The sequence below is a fragment of the Panulirus ornatus genome, chromosome 38, assembly GCF_036320965.1.
Source record: "Panulirus ornatus isolate Po-2019 chromosome 38, ASM3632096v1, whole genome shotgun sequence".
NCBI classification, from domain to species: domain Eukaryota; kingdom Metazoa; phylum Arthropoda; class Malacostraca; order Decapoda; family Palinuridae; genus Panulirus; species Panulirus ornatus.
This window is the reverse complement of record NC_092261.1, coordinates 8,660,951-8,680,168: the sequence shown is the minus strand read 5'-3', so window position 1 is coordinate 8,680,168 and position 19,218 is coordinate 8,660,951. Positions and strand designations below refer to the sequence as shown.

Here is a 19,218-nt window from a genome sequence, read left to right as displayed (position 1 = left end):
CTAAATCCCTGATGCCTGTTCTAAATGGAACTCCCTCAAGCAGGTGGCCACAGCAATAGAATCTACATAACTAGAGAACTCCAGTGCAGGCACAGACATGCCTAAGTAGCCTTACGCTCCTTCTCAGTAACCCTCACCTCACCCCAATTCCATCCCATCCCACCTCCACCTTAAACCCTCATTAACTTATTCTCTTAATTTTTCACTGAATATCACCTAATAACCTGAAGAGAGAGTGTGGTGTATTGCTACTGAGCTGCTTCATGTATACTTCACACTGAGACGGGAAATATTTGCTCAAGAACACAGCCCCCCATTACATAATCGGTTTCAAGTACTCATATAATGAAAGATAATACAGCAGAAATTTTCAAGGAATGTAACCCATTGCATAATGAGAACCACACACACAACAGATCTTTCTTTAACTCTTATTTCAACTTCAAGCAAACTATACAGATCTAAACACCTTGAAACACATGCCCTATCTTCTTTCAAAAATCTTATCACAGCATTTGAAAACTATTTCTACTAGTCAATACAAACGCAAAACAAAACTCAGATGCTACAATTCTGAGAAACTGTCCTTAATCTCAGATCTCATATATAATCCATTAAGCAGTAACACACAAAACAATTCCCTTACTTCACTATTTCTTCATTTACTAATTCAATTCAAAAAATTATCAGTAATAATTTCAACTTTTACTTTTTTATTACGACTTACAATAAATTTCAGAAGACAAAATGTTCTTATAATATGTGGGAATCTTCCTAATAACCAGCCAGTTCAAATACATGCTTTGTAATCTTTTTTTTCACTAAAAACTTAAATATGTCAAGACTCTTATACTGTGATAGCCTAATTATCATGTGATACTCAGTACATTAGTTAATTTAGTAAAAAAACCTATAAATCATAAAAATCTAATGAAATTAGATAAACATCTATGAGAGCATCACTAGACTCACAGTGAACATGAATCACAACTTTTCCTATACTGCCAAGAGCTTTATCATGCTTTATGGATTAACTTCCACAAAAATCAGACTAATGTATAATGATGATTATAAAAAAAAAGTATAAAGCTGCAATGAAAAATACTAACTCACCTCTTCTTCTATTGCCAGGAGTTTCACAATGCTTTCATTGTTGACTTTCTTCAAAACTTCAAACTCCCTCATCTGAACTTCATGTGGCCGCATATGTGACAGCTGATTAAAGGTCTTAACTGCAACTGGTTCACCTGTATGCTAGGATGAAACATGATATAACATATCAAACAAAAATATCATGTAGGAATCAACAATAAGTACATCACTGTCAATTAGATGTTATCCACAGAAGGTCTGTGGCAGATACAGTATCTTAATCTTTAGACACTCATCAGCATTTCATATTCAACAGTCAATATCTGCATCAATATCATATATATATATATATATATATATTTTTTTTTTTTTTTTATACTCTGTCGCTGTCTCCCGCGTTTGCGAGGTAGCGCAAGGAAACAGACGAAAGAAATGGCCCAACCCCCCCCATACACATGTACATACACACGTCCACACACGCAATATACATACCTACACAGCTTTCCATGGTTTACCCCAGACGCTTCACATGCCTTGATTCAATCCACTGACAGCACGTCAACCCCTGTATACCACATCGCTCCAATTCACTCTATTCCTTGCCCTCCTTTCACCCTCCTGCATGTTCAGGCCCCGATCACACAAAATCCTTTTCACTCCATCTTTCCACCTCCAATTTGGTCTCCCTCTTCTCCTCGTTCCCTCCACCTCCGACACATATATCCTCTTGGTCAATCTTTCCTCACTCATTCTCTCCATGTGCCCAAACCACTTCAAAACACCCTCTTCTGCTCTCTCAACCACGCTCTTTTTATTTCCACACATCCCTCTTACCCTTACGTTACTTACTCGATCAAACCACCTCACACCACACATTGTCCTCAAACATCTCATTTCCAGCACATCCATCCTCCTGCGCACAACTCTATCCATAGCCCACGCCTCGCAACCATACAACATTGTTGGAACCACTATTCCTTCAAACATACCCATTTTTGCTTTCCGGGATAATGTTCTCGACTTCCACACATTTTTCAAGGCTCCCAAAATTTTCGCCCCCTCCCCCACCCTATGATCCACTTCCGCTTCCATGGTTCCATCCGCTGACAGATCCACTCCCAGATATCTAAAACACTTCACTTCCTCCAGCCTCTCACCATTCAAACTCACCTCCCAATTGACTTGACCCTCAACCCTACTGTACCTAATAACCTTGCTCTTATTGACATTTACTCTTAACTTTCTTCTTCCACACACTTTACCAAACTCCGTCACCAGCTTCTGCAGTTTCTCACATGAATCCGCCACCAGCGCTGTATCATCAGCGAACAACAACTGACTCACTTCCCAAGCTCTCTCATCCCCAACAGACTTCATACTTGCCCCTCTTTCCAAAACTCTTGCATTTACCTCCCTAACAACCCCATCCATAAACAAATTAAACAACCATGGAGACATCACACACCCCTGCCGCAAACCTACATTCACTGAGAACCAATCACTTTCCTCTCTTCCTACACGTACACATGCCTTACATCCTCGATAAAAACTTTTCACTGCTTCTAACAACTTGCCTCCCACACCATATATTCTTAATACCTTCCACAGAGCATCTCTATCAACTCTATCATATGCCTTCTCCATATCCATAAATGCTACATACAAATCCATTTGCTTTTCTAAGTATTTCTCACATACATTCTTCAAAGCAAACACCTGATCCACACATCCTCTACCACTTCTGAAACCACACTGCTCTTCCCCAATCTGATGCTCTGTACATATATATATATATATATATATATATATATATATATATATATATATATATATATATATATACCACATCGATCCAATTCACTCTATTCCTTGCCCGCCTTTCACCCTCCTGCATGTTCAGGCCCCGATCACACAAAATCTTTTTCACTCCATCTTTCCACCTCCAATTTGGTCTCCCACTTCTCCTCGTTTCCTCCACCTCCGACACATATATCCTCTTGGTCAATCTTTCCTCACTCATTCTCTCCATGTGCCCAAACCATTTCAAAACACCCTCTTCTGCTCTCTCAACCACGCTCTTTTTATTTCCACACATCTCTCTTACCCTTACATTACTTACTCGATCAAACCACCTCACACCACACATTGTCCTCAAACATCTCATTTCCAGCACATCCACCCTCCTGCACACAACTCTATCCATAGCCCACGCCTCGCAACCATACAACATTGTTGGAACCACTATTCCTTCAAACATACCCATTTTTGCTTTCCGAGATAATGTTCTCGACTTCCACACATTCTTCAAGGCTCCCAGGATTTTCGCCCCCTTCCCCACCCTATGATTCACTTATATATATATATACAGACTACTGTATACAGTGGCATGTAACTCAGAAGTGTTGTGCAGTAAGGTGAATGCAGTGTAGCATTACAAAAAATATGTACACAGCACAATGATATGCTGCTCTATTTATCTTTTGCTGTATAACACATTAGATCATCCACAATCATGTTATTATTATATAACTCCAGGACCCCCTCCAGGGGTTATTACAGCATCAAAGCTACACTATAATCAGTAGCAGGGAAAAGATGGACTCCTCTGGAGTGAAAAGTTCTCCGATGAATTTGAACACTAATGATACAATGATAAAGATGACTTTATTCATGGTGTAACCAAGAGCAGACAGACTCCAGCAACACCTCTACAAACTAAAGAAGAATTACTGTGCTCATATGTCTATAGCTAGGGTGATAAAGGAGGTGAATGTAAGGAACTTGAAGACAAAGGCAGGTCTTCAGTCTGCGGGGAAGGGATTGCTGGGAGGTAAGTCAGTTGTTGTTTGTTGATAACATGGCTCTGCTGGAAGATATAAGTGAGAAACTGCAGGAACTAGCTTCTGACTTTGAGAGTGTGTGTGAAAAGAGTATGCTGAGAGTTCATGTGAGTAAAAGTTATTAATTTTAGTAGGGAAGAGAGACCGGTTAGTGTGTGAGTTTAAAAGAAGAGACCCTGGAGGAAGTAGAGAATTTCAGATACCTGGAAGTGTAAGTTGGGATATTAGTTGCTTAGTGCTGGCTGGGTTATTTCAGTGAGTATGTATTCTGTCAGTGATATAACTGTTGGGGAGGGGGGAACTGTGAGTACAGGTTACTAAAATGTGAAGCAGGAATAAGCTTTTTCTTTTTCTCTCTACTGGAAGGTTGATGGTTAGTTGTAGAATGATTTAGGTGGGAGGGTTCTAGAGTTATTGCACAGAAGTGAGTGCTGTGTAGGTTGACATGAATGGAAGAATCTTTGTTCCATTGTGATGATGTTGAGACTTTGTGGTTGCTGGGCATCCAGAGACTGTCTGAAGTGCAAATTCTATGTGGTTTGTACATATCATATTTGCTTTTGCAAAAGCATCCAGAGATTGTTCTAAGTGCTCTATTTTTTGTGGTTTGCAGTTGTTATATTTGCTTTTGAGAGGATGGAAGATGAGGCAAGTGAGGCATAAATTCAGTCTTAAAAAAGATAAATTGTTGATAAAGGATATCTGAAAGACATAGATATGGTATAATGTACAGAGTAATGTCATGAGCACTTATCCCCAAACAAAATCCACGCTTCCTAGACATCCAGAAAATGCCACCATACCAAAGCTTTCTGGTGGTGAGTGAAAGAAATTGTAGTCCTAGCCAAAAGATTTGAGTTCATCTAATCAGCTGATCTCCGAATATGAGTCTTTTACCCCTAATCCTTAAAATAATGGGGTTAATTAAGGCAGGCACAGTTACAGAAATCAGATTACAAAATCATGAACAATTGAGACTCCAGTGTAGAGCTGAGAGTGGACAATGCTTTTCAGTTTATGCTTTAGGCAATGTCATTAAAACAACTGAAGCATCTGCTACATAAACCTAAACTGCTGGCTAACTGCTGTTTTCTTATTGCATTTAAAATTGTATTTCTATGTTTTCAGTGATTCTAGTACATTTTCCATCAAAGTTGTCCCCAACTTTCATAATAAAAAAGGACATAAATGATTGAAATTTGCTACATAAAAAGGGGAAAAGGATGTAAGAACAATTCTGAATGTGAAGGTAATTTTAATATGCAAATTCAAAGGGGTAGCTCAACTTTGGAGTACATCCTAGAAATTACTTTTTTTCATGAAATATATTCAAAACAGCTCAAAATAGAATCTACATTCAAGCAAAAACAGTCTTAAATTTTCATTCTTCTATGAAAAGTGTGATACCAAGGGCTCTTTAATCAGAGGGAAATATCATTTTACATTCCAAGGGAAACAGCAAATAAAAGTTATGGCTGATAAGCCAAACCCTCTTAATAAAATCTAATCAATAACAACAATGCTATATCTGAATTACTTTGTTCTTCTGAGGTCCTACAACAATGCACAATACACCCTCAGCTATATGAAAACAGGGTGAATGGGTTGTTGAATTACCTGAGAGGTGCAACCAGACTGCCTGCTCAAGGTTACACCATAAGTGGAAAGCCACATTTGGTGTGGCTGTATCCCTGGGAATATAGTCTCATTAAAGAACTTCTCACTCCAAAGGAGTCTACATTTCCCTACTACTGGAAGAAGCATGACCCCAGGAAACTTTAGAAAGAGGTTCTGGGTGACACTAGAACTCTCATAAAAACCAGACCTGGGGTAATCTATGAATAAAAATGATTCAGCTAATTAGCTGAGACGTTGAACTGACTTTACATGAATTATAATTGTAGACCGAACAATTTACACATAGTGTGATACATACCCTGTTAACTCCCTGGAAAACAGCACCCGTGGCCCCCTTTCCAAGTACAGATGTTGTACACCACACATAGTTTGCTGAGCCTCGGAGAAAAGACATCCCAGAGACACTCACCTAACAAAGGTGAAAAATTGAATTATATTTATATACAAAGTATTCTGATTAAATAAAAATGTAATCTTAGGTGAAATTTACAAAAAAATTAAATGATACTCATGTCTTGTTCACAATAAATTAATAAGTTTACTATAGATAGGGTACTTCTAGGCAGAACACGAGAGATCAAAATAGAAGCTGAATTCATGAAAAAAAATACATACATAAATATATATATATATATATATATATATATATATATATATATATATATATATATGCTTCAATTTTTTTCTATTTTTATCAGTAAAAACAGGGATGAATAAAAGCCGCAAGTATGAATTATGTACATGTGTAAATGTGTATATGTCTGGGTACGTATATATGTGTATACATTGAAATGTATAGGTATGTATATGCGCATGTGTGAACATATATGTGGGTGGTTTGGGCCATTCTTTCATCTGTTTCCTTGCGCTACCTCGCGAATGCAGGAGACAGCGAAAAAGTATAATAATGATAATAATAATAATAATATTATTAATATATATACATATATATAAACATATATATATATATATATATATATATATATATATATATATATATATATATATATATATATATATATATATATTTTTTGCTTTGTCGCTGTCTCCCGCGTTTGCGAGGTAGCGCAAGGAAACAGACGAAAGAATGGCCCAACCCACCCCCATACACATGTATATACATACGTCCACACACGCAAATATACATACCTACACAGCTTTCCATGGTTCACCCCAGACGCTTCACATGCCTTGATTCAATCCACTGACAGCACGTCAACCCCGGTATACCACATCGCTCCAATTCACTCTATTCCTTGCCCTCCTTTCACCCTCCTGCATGTTCAGGCCCTGATCACACAAAATCTTTTTCACCCCATCTTTCCACCTCCAATTTGGTCTCCCTCTTCTCCTCGTTCCCTCCACCTCCGACACGTATATTCTCTTGGTCAATCTTTCCTCACTCATTCTCTCCATGTGCCCGAACCATTTCAAAACACCCTATTCTGCTCTCTCAACCACGCTCTTTTTATTTCCACACATCTCTCTTACCCTTACGTTACTTACTCGATCAAACCACCTCACACCACATATTGTCCTCAAACATCTCATTTCCAGCACATCCATCCTCCTGCGCACAACTCTATCCATAGCCCACGTCTCGCAACCATACAACATTGTTGGAACCACTATTCCCTCAAATATATATATATATATATATATATATATATATATATATATATATATATATATATTTTTTTTTTTTTTTTTTTTTTTTATACTTTGTCGCTGTCTCCCGCGTTTGCGAGGTAGCGCAAGGAAACAGACGAAAGAAATGGCCCAACCCCCCCCCCCCATACACATGTACATACACACGTCCACACACGCAAATATACATACCTACACAGCTTTCCATGGTTTACCCCAGACGCTTCACATGCCTTGCTTCAATCCACTGACAGCACGTCAACCCCTGTATACCACATGACTCCACTTCACTCTATTTCTTGCCCTCCTTTCACCCTCCTGCATGTTCAGGCCCCGATCACACAAAATCTTTTTCACTCCATCTTTCCACCTCCAATTTGGTCTCCCTCTTCTCCTCGTTCCCTCCACCTCCGACACATATATCCTCTTGGTCAATCTCTCCTCACTCATTCTCTCCATGTGCCCAAACCATTTCAAAACACCCTCTTCTGCTCTCTCAACCACGCTCTTTTTATTTCCACACATCTCTCTCACCCTTACGTTACTTACTCGATCAAACCACCTCACACCACACATTGTCCTCAAACATCTCATTTCCAGCACATCCATCCTCCTGCGCACATCTCTATCCATAGCCCACGCCTCGCAACCATACAACATTGTTGGAACCACTATTCCCTCAAACATACCCATTTTTGCTTTCCGAGATAGTGTTCTCGACTTCCACACATTTTTCAAGGCTCCCAAAATTTTCGCCCCCTCCCCCACCCTATGATCCACTTCCGCTTCCATGGTTCCATCCGCTGACAGATCCACTCCCAGATATCTAAAACACTTCACTTCCTCCAGTTTTTCTCCATTCAAACTCACCTCCCAATTGACTTGACCCTCACCCCTACTGTACCTAATAACCTTGCTCTTATTCACATTTACTCTCAACTTTCTTCTTCCACACACTTTACCAAACTCAGTCACCAGCTTCTGCAGTTTCTCACATGAATCAGCCACCAGCGCTGTATCATCAGCGAACAACAACTGACTCACTTCCCAAGCTCTCTCATCCCCAACAGACTTCATACTTGCCCCTCTTTCCAGGACTCTTGCATTTACCTCCCTTACAACCCCATCCATAAACAAATTAAACAACCATGGAGACATCACACACCCCTGCCGCAAACCTACATTCACTGAGAACCAATCACTTTCCTCTCTTCCTACACGTACACATGCCTTACATCCTCGATAAAAACTTTTCACTGCTTCTAACAACTTGCCTCCCACACCATATATTCTTAATACCTTCCACAGAGCATCTCTATCAACTCTATCATATGCCTTCTCCAGATCCATAAATGCTACATACAAATCCATTTGCTTTTCTAAGTATTTCTCACATACATTCTTCAAAGCAAACACCTGATCCACACATCCTCTACCACTTCTGAAACCGCACTGCTCTTCCCCAATCTGATGCTCTGTACATGCCTTCACCCTCTCAATCAATACCCTACCATATAATTTACCAGGAATACTCAACAAACTTATACCTCTGTAATTTGAGCACTCACTCTTATCCCCTTTGCCTTTGTACAATGGCACTATGCACGCATTCCGCCAATCCTCAGGCACCTCACCATGAGTCATACATACATTAAATAACCTTACCAACCAGTCAACAATACAGTCACCCCCTTTCTTAATAAATTCCACTGCAATACCATCCAAACCTGCTGCCTTGCCGGCTTTCATCTTCCGCAAAGCTTTTACTACCTCTTCTCTGTTTACCAAATCATTTTCCCTAACCCTCTCACTTTGCACACCACCTCGACCAAAACACCCTATATCTGCCACTCTGTCATCAGACACATTCAACAAACCTTCAAAATACTCATTCCATCTCCTTCTCACATCACCGCTACTTGTTATCACCTCCCCATTTACGCCCTTCACTGAAGTTCCCATTTGCTCCCTTGTCTTACGCACCCTATTTACCTCCTTCCAGAACATCTTTTTATTTTCCCTAAAATTTACTGATAGTCTCTCACCCCAACTCTCATTTGCCCTTTTTTTCACCTCTTGCACCTTTCTCTTGACCTCCTGTCTCTTTCTTTTATACTTCTCCCACTCAATTGCATTTTTTCCCTGCAAAAATCGTCCAAATGCCTCTCTCTTCTCTTTCACTAATACTCTTACTTCTTCATCCCACCACTCACTACCCTTTCTAAAGGGGAAGTAAATGTTTATAGTTGTGTTAATGGAGTGATAGTTTTCATGCATGGTGTTTTTGACAAGAAAATAGTGAAGTTGGAAAAAAATGTAGCTTAGACATTGAAGCTTATTGACACAGTGGTGAAATTGATGAGAACTGCTATTGACGTTTGTGTGAATAAATTGTACATTTCCTTTCCATAGCCAGAGGTTGAACCATTATGTGACATTCATTTTTTTTCATTCATTTCAAGCTAAAAGTTTGTTTTCTAAATTGTTTCTTACATTTTTCATATGTATATATATGTATGTGTGTGTGTGTGAGTGTGTGTATGTGCATATGTGTGTGTGTGTGTGTGTGTGTGTATATGTATATATATATGTATATTATCCCTGGGGATAGGGGTGAAAGAATACTTCCCACGTATTCCTCGCGTGTCGTAGAAAGCGACTAGAGGGGACGGGAGCGGGGGGCCGGAAATCCTCCCCTCCTTGTATTAACTTTCTAAAATGGGATATATATATATATATATATATATATATATATATATACATATATATATTTATATGTATATTTATATATATATGTATAATAATGATAATAATAATAATAATATTATTAATATATATACATATATATATATATATATATATATATATATATATATATATATATATATATATATTTTTTTATCTGGGGATAGGAGAGAAAGAATACTTCCCATGCATTCCCAGGGTGTTGTAGAAGGTGACTAAAGGGGACAGGAGCAGGGGGCTAGAAACCCACCCCTCCTTGTACTTTAACTTTCTAAAAGGGGAAACAGAAGGAGTCACACAGGGAGTGCTCCTCTTCAAAGGCTAAGACTGGGGTGTCTAAGTGTGTGCGGATGTAACCAAGATGAGAAAAAAGGAGAGATAGGTAGTATGTTTAAGGAAAGGAACCTGGATGTCTTGGCTCTGAGTGCAACAAAGCTCAAGGGTAAAGGGGAAGAGTGGTTTGGGAGTAAAGTCAGGGATTGGTGAGAGGACAAGAGCAAAGGAAGGAGTAGCACTACTCCTGAAACAGGAGTTGTGGAAGTATGTGATAGAGCGTAAGAAAATAAACTCTAGATTGATATTGGTAAAACAAAGTGGATGGGGAGAGATGGGTGATTATTGGTGCCTATGCACCTGGGCATGAGAAGAAAGATAATGAGAGGCAAGTGTTCTGGGAGCAGCTGAGTGAGTGTGTTAGCAGTTTTGATGCACAAGAGCAGGTTATAGGATGGTTAGACAGATGCCTTGGAGGCTCAAGACCTGAACAAGCAGAAGGATGTGAGGCATGCAATGGACGGAGTGAATTGGAGTGATATGGTTTACAGGAGACAGTGTCCAGTCAATAAGCTGAACCAGGGTGTATTGAGCAGTCAGAGGACACAACAGAAAGGTCTGTTTCAGCCTGGTTGTGAACAGGGGCTGGTCTCGGTGCATTATACATGACAGATAGAGAGTGGATTTGAGCAAATGAGGCCATTTCTTCATCCGCTCCTAGCACTACCTCACAAACATAGAATGTGGTAGGCATGTATGAAAAAATGAAATGGCTCATGGATATAAATTTATATCTTTTCCCTCAAATTGAAAAAATCTAATTCAACAAAATCAGTACAAAAACAGCCATCCTAAAAATCTAGAGGAAATTGTCCATAATATATAAACTGTAGTTTGGATTATTTCCTCTGCATTACATAAAATATACTGTGCAGGGAATCCTAAAAAATCTATTCAAACTTTAGAGATCTCTAAATCTCACCATAATTCATTCCCAAGCATCACAATCACCAAAAATAATTCTGCCTTAACAGTAATCTTTCTAATATGCTCACAATCACAAGTCAACTGATATCTAAAGAATATCTAATAATGCAGTTACTAGGTGAACAACAGAGTCTGGACTATTCTAGGATTCTGGTGGCTGAAGAAACATCTAATTGCTTTCACCTTTAACATGGCACAAGACATCCATATTAGCATCCCTCTAATCCAAATGAGATGAACTAGTTGACTTTGAGGAAAAACACTCTGAGCAGGAAATTTCATATCTTTAAATTCTTTTAAGTGGTGACGGACCCTTCTTGGAATCTAAAAATATCTTACAAGAGATATGGGAGAGAGGTTTAGCACTAGACAATCAACTACCGCTACTCGTAACAAGGTGAGAAGAGGCAGAAACAAAGAGTTTGTACTTTATAATAATATTCAACTTGCCCCCTTAAAAACAACATATAAGTAACCAGTTAAACTGATATCTAAATCACTAACCGTAAGACTGAACAACAAGTGATACTGCTACAACTGTTTCCTCCTGATCAAAGTTAACAAAACATAACCACTTCTAATAGATTTACTGTACATTCACAGTCAAATACTGAAAGCATCTATCAAAATATTCTAAAAACTGTGATGTATCTATCTATATCTCTGATGTCCGTTCCCTCCAAGAACTCCCATGAAGGGGTGGCCATGGAAAAAGAGTCTACACCTATTCCTGTCCTTACATGCCTCCCTTGCACAGGCCATTCCACACATTCTTTCTCTGTTTCTCTCCCTCCAGCATTCCTCCATCCCATTTGCCCATATCATAGGTGGTCTTCCACTCACACCAACCCCTTTAATTGTACTAACATACCTTCTCCTTGTAAACTCCCAGTCTTACATTCTTTCCACTTGCCCAAGCCACCTCAAAGAATTATGTTTCACCCATTCTACCACTCCATACCATATCTCCCATACACCCTTTCATTTCTTTCTTCATTCCATCTAGTTACACCACATGCTCTTCTCAAATAGCTCATTTCCACAGCCTGGACTCTTGACCTCTATGCCTCATTCCATGTCCATGTTTTGACTGCATAGGTCAGGGTTGGTAGGACTATGCTGTCATTTAATCCTCTCTCCATTTCCATACTTACACCTGTACCCTCCATCATTCTATTACAAAACAAACAACAAGTCATCAACACTACTGGAAAAAGGAAACAGATTAGGTTGATCTGGTGGGATCAAAAAACTAAAGAAAAAGAGCAAATGAGAATTGATTTCAAACATGCCCAGACACTGAAACTGGATCTTAAAGATCTTTCGTTGAATATAATGGGTATAAGCACTGACTGCTAAGCACCCAAAACCCACCACAGTAAGTTAGGTAGGAAGGTTGGATTAAATTTCATATGATGCATGGGGCAATACAATATGTGTCACTCATGAATTTCAACCCAAACTAGCTTGCCGTGGGCCTTTACAATATATCTTACAAGTAGCATCTCCTTTACCTCCTGAGAAAATACAAGGTTAGAAACAATCCACAATATATTTCCATTTCTCAAAATCTTAATGCAATTGTTAGTATCAGTCATATAATTGTAGTTTACAAAATCCAAGTGATTCAATTTTTAAACTCTGAAAAAGATATGCAACTTTAACATACAAATGTACTCAGGAAAAAATTTAAAAACCTTATTAGCATGAACATCCTTCCCTAAACTTCATATGGATAAGATGGATCTATACAATAGATATCAATTACTCAAAGTTTGCTACCAGCATCATAAAAGCCAGGTTATATATCAGCCACCATAGCCATAGGTCATAGTTTAAACACTGGAGTAAATGGTTTTCATGCACATACTACTGAGTGTAATAAAAACTTTCATATAAGTGAAAGATGGGCAGAAAGAGCATTAGTTCTGTTAATCATTATACATCATTAGACTGAAATCCTCTATCTCTAGCGAATACGCCGACAGTCACTACACTGCAAATCTATTAAAAAATTGATAACTGAGCAAGCTGCTACATCGTTATGCAGATATACTGTAGCTATGATTAAAATCTTGGGAAAGAATGGAAAGTATTCAAAAATACAATTAAAAAATTGTAAATAATGTTAACAACACAAAGTTTACAAATGCATACACATATTTTAAAGTCACACTAAAGTAACATAATGTATGAAATTAATGACCATTACAAGTATTTAACACTGTCACATATCTACAGATATCAAAAGCCCCATCACCACCACTGGTTACAGCAAGCGCATGCACTACAACTTTGGTTAGTACCTCTCGTTTACTTGCATCCGAGGATTTCTTAGAGGTCATTTTTGCACGACTCTGAAAAGGGGACATTCACATGAAACATGCAGGTAATAAAATTATTATCAGTAATGGATGATATGCAACTCATGTTAGTACTGCCCCCTGGGTCATTACATGTGGATTATGCTCAAAGTATCATTACTTAACTATTGCATATATAAGTCAGATGCCATCATATCAGAGATACCAGCAACAACAACAACAACAGAAAAACAGAAAATACCTATTTCATTAAAAAAAAAAAAAAAGTATACACATCACCTCAATATCATGTGACACATGTAAACAAGTTTTTGGGCATCCATGCTGTCTGCCAGCAATTAAGAATATATTGCAAAATACTGTACAATATCAACTCCTGACAGATTTAAACAAACAGGTAAAAAAAAGTGAGATATGCACGGTATCTCCATTTAGCAGAAAGGGGAGGAATCACTTCCTTATGACCAAGACATTTAAGAAACTACATATATCTGATACCATTATGACACGGTGGCTTCAGTTTACAGAGTTACATGAACTCATTCACATTGGGACTGGTTGCAGAGTCCACTGGCACACACGCAATAAAAAATGCAAAAAAAAAATTTATCCCCCAATTACATTTGCTGAGAGAAGCAGGAAGGGAGTAAGGCTGAAATGTCTGACAGCCCCTGGTATGAGAGAAGACAAGGAGGTGTTTCTTTCTTTTGAACTTGGCTTCAAACTTTACTCTTATACTATACACAAGAACAATGTTGTGTTGATTAACGTAAATAAATATACATTACACAACATCCACTAAAAACGAGTATTAGGAGGGTTAGTGTCTTGCACATGAAAGAAGAATATTAAAGTTTCTTTTCTATTTTCCTCCTGAATTTCATTTCACACTCCACATTTATTTCAAACACAGGCAGTATTAGTGGTGAATAATACCAGCACATATATCTAGAAATATTACACTGTTCTGGGAACTGCCTACTGACACAGGATATGGCGAATACGGATAATATATATATATATATATATATATATATATATATATATATATATATATATATATATATATATACATATATATATATATATATATATACATATATCTTATGCTTGATAACTGTTTTCCGCAACAGTGAGGTAGTGCCAGGAAATAGACAGACCCATCCACTAATACACACAGGAAACAGCATCACCACCCTCTGCATCAGCGAGGCAGAGTCAGGAAACAGATGAAGAAAGGCTACATCTGCTCCCACTCATTCTCTATCTGTGATGCGCAATGCACCAAAACCACAGCTCCCTATCCACATCCAGGCCCCACACACCTTTCCTTGGTTTACCCCAACATTCTACATGCCCTGGCTCAGTCTACTGAGAGCATGCTGACCCCAGTATACCACATCGTTCCAATTCACTCTGTTCCATGCATTCCTTTCACCCTCCTGCATGTTCACACCCCGATCACTCAAAATCATCTTCACTCCATCCTTCCACCTCCAATTTGGTCATCTGCTTCTCCTTGTTCCCTCCACCTCTAACACATATATCCTCTTTGTCAACCTTACCTCATTCATTCTCTCCATATCCCCAAACCACTTCAACACAAACAACCATGGGGACATCACACATCCCTGCCTCAGACCGACTTTCACAGGGAACAATTCATTATCCTCTCCTCCTATTCGTACACATGCCTTACATCGCTGATAAAAACTTCTCACTGCTTCTAGCAGCTTATCTCCCATACCATATATTTTCAAGACCTTCCACAAAGCCTCTCTATCAACCCTATCATATGCCTTCTCTAGATCCATAAATGCTACATATAAATTCATGTTTTTCTTAATATTTCTACATACATTTTTCAAAGTAAACACCTGATCCACACATCCTCTACCTCTTCTAAAATCACAATGCTCCTCCCCAATCTGATGCTCTGTACATGCCTTCACCCTCTCAGTCAATATCCTCCCATACAATTTTCTATGAATACTCAACAAACTTATGCCTCTGTAGTTTGAACACTCACCTTTATCCCCTTTGCCTTTGTACAATGGCACTATACATGCATTCTGCCAATCCTCAGGCAAATCACCATGATCCATACATAAAGAGAACATCATTACCAACCTATCAACAACACATTCACTTCCTTTCTTAATAAATTCCACTGTAATATCTTACAGTGCTGCTGCATGCAAGATTTTATCTTCCACAAGGCTTTCACCACCTCTTCTCTCTTCACCAAACCACTCTCCCTGACTCTCTTACTTCATGCACCATCCCGATCATCTGTCACTCTATCATCAAACACATTTACCAATCCTTCAAAATCCTCCATCTCCTCCTCACTCCATCACTACCTGTTATCCCTTCCCCTCTTGCCCCCTTCACCAACATTTCCTCTCACCCTAACTGTCATTTGCCATCTCTTTCAGCCCTTGCACCTTCCTCTTGACCTCCTACTGCTTTCTCTTATACATCTCCAAGTCATTTGCACTCCTTCCTTGTAAAGTACCATCCTAACGCATCTCTTTTCTCTTTCACTAACAACTTTACTTCGTCATCCCACTACCCACTACCTTTTCTAATCTGCCCACTTCCCACCTTTCTCATACCACATGCATCTTTTGCACATGCCATCATTGATTCCCTAAAGACATCCCATTCCTCACCCACTCTCTTCTTTTCATTTGCTCTCACCTTCTGCCATTCTACACTCAATCTCTCCTGGTATATCTTCAAACAAGTCTCCTTTCCAAGCTCATTAAGTTACACCACTCTTTTCTTCCTAACATTCTTTCTTCTTTTTTTAAAACCTTTACAAATCTTCTCCTTCACCTATAGGGATCAGATATCCTATCAGCTGCTCCTCTCTGCACATTTACATCCAAAAGCTCTCTTTTAAATATATCTAACTTCTCCTCCAGTATATAGTAAGGATGGCCGAATCTCTGCAAGTATTCTGCAATCACGATTTATATACCACACCTCAAATATTAACAGTAATTTCCAAAAGTCTGTTTCAATATAAAGCTAATATAGACGTTTACCCATTTTGTGTTCACACATTTTTCCTGAATTTCACAGCTCTCCCCCTATTACTAAGAATGAAAACAAATCATGCAGCACTTTTCTAACTCACTTTTACTTAGTGTGAGAAACATATTGACAGAGTGTACTCCAGTTACTCTGAAAAGATACAGCAGCAGGATTAAACTAACATTCAATACTTAAATTCAAGGTAAGCTGCTATTATTCATACACTTTAACATCCAATATCTAGTTAATACATAGGAAATCCCTCCAACGTGTATAAACTTTAAATATTACTACATCACTCAGAATTCTACCATTCAAGGTCATTAAGTTGAATCCAAAACTACTCACATTTCAGTACATGTCTAGGGATGGTATTTTCAGTTTTCTGATACACCCAAAACTCATTCTACTCACAAAGTATGACAAAGGATTTCAACAAGCATCATACTAACATGTAGTCTGTACGGTAAGGAAAGAACAGCTGGACCCAAGACAGCGAGAATTATCACCGATTCAGAATGTGTCAGTCACCACAGGTATCATTACTAGTCTCCGCCACTCCTAAGACATAGTAAACAATCCGTAGCGGCTGAGATTTTTACTCAGGATTAGAAGTGTCCGGGAATAATAAATCTTCATTCATATCATTCTAATCTTATTTAAAATGTTAACATATAGACATATATACTTTATGTATTCTATTTTGTCATTCAAAAGTAATATTTTCATTTCGGTTTATTAAACTTTTAAACAGTAACTTTCTCATTCAAAGTAAAAAAAAATAGTCTATCACCACAATAAACTAAGTCGATAATGTTTGCACTGAAGAAAAGGTTAAGTTAATGTTATAGGTTACAGATGCTGTACATTGTAATGGAACTAATATCGAGTTGGAGGAGCGAGTAACATGTTCATGTGACTATTGGACCATTACACATCAAGTTCATTTAGTGTTGCTTACAAAGTTGTTTTAACTTAGTAAAGTCAAATTTTTGAAAGAAAAATTGTGGGCATTTTATTAACTAAAGCAAAATAGTTTAGTGTTTCTACGTTGCTTTTGTCACTTTTATTAATCTTGTTCATCATGGAACTATAGTGAGGACTCATTAAAGGGATCGAGAATTGGCAAGTGGCACAAATCTATCAAATTCATGCTAGAAATACCCCTTATAATACAAATTGGGGCATAAGAGTGGAATATAAAGTCAGTTGAAAGTCTGTCTACACACACGATCACAAGGGAAGTCATTTTCCGGTTGGTCGTTCCCAGGCCTCTTCAAAGGTCATCAGCTGTCACTACACAACTCCTAAGGGATCGCAATCCCGGACTCAGACTCCGACTCTCCTTAGGTTCCTACACTAATCGACCCAGGGACCATAAGTTTGTTTCCCTAGGGTCGTGACTAGCTTCCTTAGGAGGCCGTACATCAGTCTTCCCAAGGGTCGTAAGTTAGCCCTCTCAGGATCGCATACTAGTCTTCCCAGGGACGTTCCTTAGCCTCCCTTGGGTCGTACATTATTCTTTCCACACGTACGTAGTTGTCCCCTGGTCGTCAAGAATCGTATACTAGCCTCCCCATACACACGACCAAAGGTGTTATTACCTTTGATAGTCGTTCTCTAACCTACCCAGGGGTTGTACACTAGCCTCACCGAGGGCCGTACACTAGTGTCTCCTGAGGGGTCATACACCAGTCTCCCTTGTGGTGGTCGTCTCGTCTCCCCAGAGGTCGCACACTAGTCTCTCCTTGGTCGACCCGTGTCTCCCAGGGCCTCTACTCTAATCTCGCTAAGGTCGTATACAAGTCTCTCAAGGGGGCCAGTCCTTAGTTTCCCTAGAGGTCGTACTCGTCTCCCCAGGATCGTACATTAGTCTCCCTAGAGATCCTACAGTAGTGTTTCCAGGGGTCGTGCAATAGTTTCCTCACACAAACAAATGGGGAGTTGTATTTTGGTAGATGTCCTCTAACTTCCCCAGTACATCAGCAGTACACCAGTCTCCTTCACACACACACACACACACACACACACACACACACACGTGTACACCGGTCATGGGCCTCAAAACATGAAGGACTTGAAGGACGCAAGGAAGGTAGGATCAGGACATGTTAGGTCAGTCCGTTGGCCACAGTATTTCATACATGGGTAGAGTGAGTGGTGTGAAGTCAGTCAGTGGGGCTCGGCCCTATATTACCAGGGAGTACTTCCTTGACCCAGAATTACCTGCATGTTTTTTTGTTTGTTCCTTTTTAAAGTGTCCTATTTTGATAGACAAAGACTAACGAGTATGTAAGGGTCATCACCCGAAAGTTGCAGGCAAACCTTTCCTTATCTCTAATCACCTCATTAAAAAATCTATTGTTTTTCTACCATAATCATCTTAATGAATTATTTTCTAGACAAAATTCATTGAGATAGATTGTTTGAAGAGGAGAGTTTTTGCAACTACATCAAAAAAAGCAGGTGCGTTATTTGAAAAGGTGAGGAATCTACGTACCACATGATCCTAATGACGGAACCCATACCCCCATACCAGCACATACCACAGACCATCCCGTAGACATGGCACGTTTCACGAGTCGGTTGGAGCATATCATCCACACATTAGTGCCAGAATCAGAGGTAAA

General features: G+C 38.9%; 1 protein-coding gene across 2 annotated transcripts in view; it reads right to left on the bottom strand.

The window, feature by feature from the left end:
* IKKepsilon (I-kappaB kinase epsilon) overlaps positions 1-17,177 on the bottom strand; it is a 52,832-nt gene extending 35,655 nt beyond the window's left edge. Inside the window, exons 1-4 of one of the 2 annotated variants that reach the window (XM_071684613.1) lie at positions 17,041-17,171; positions 13,529-13,579; positions 5,869-5,979; positions 1,114-1,254 (exon numbers count right to left, since the gene is read on the bottom strand). In XM_071684613.1, the coding sequence (XP_071540714.1) occupies positions 1,114-1,254; positions 5,869-5,979; positions 13,529-13,567 (291 nt within the window). In that variant the 5' untranslated portion in view covers positions 13,568-13,579; positions 17,041-17,171. Of the gene's footprint in view, positions 1-1,113; positions 1,255-5,868; positions 5,980-13,528; positions 13,580-17,040 lie in introns of both variants that reach the window. The other variant, XM_071684614.1, reaches the window with a different exon arrangement.
* Positions 17,178-19,218: the final 2,041 nt, after the last annotated feature.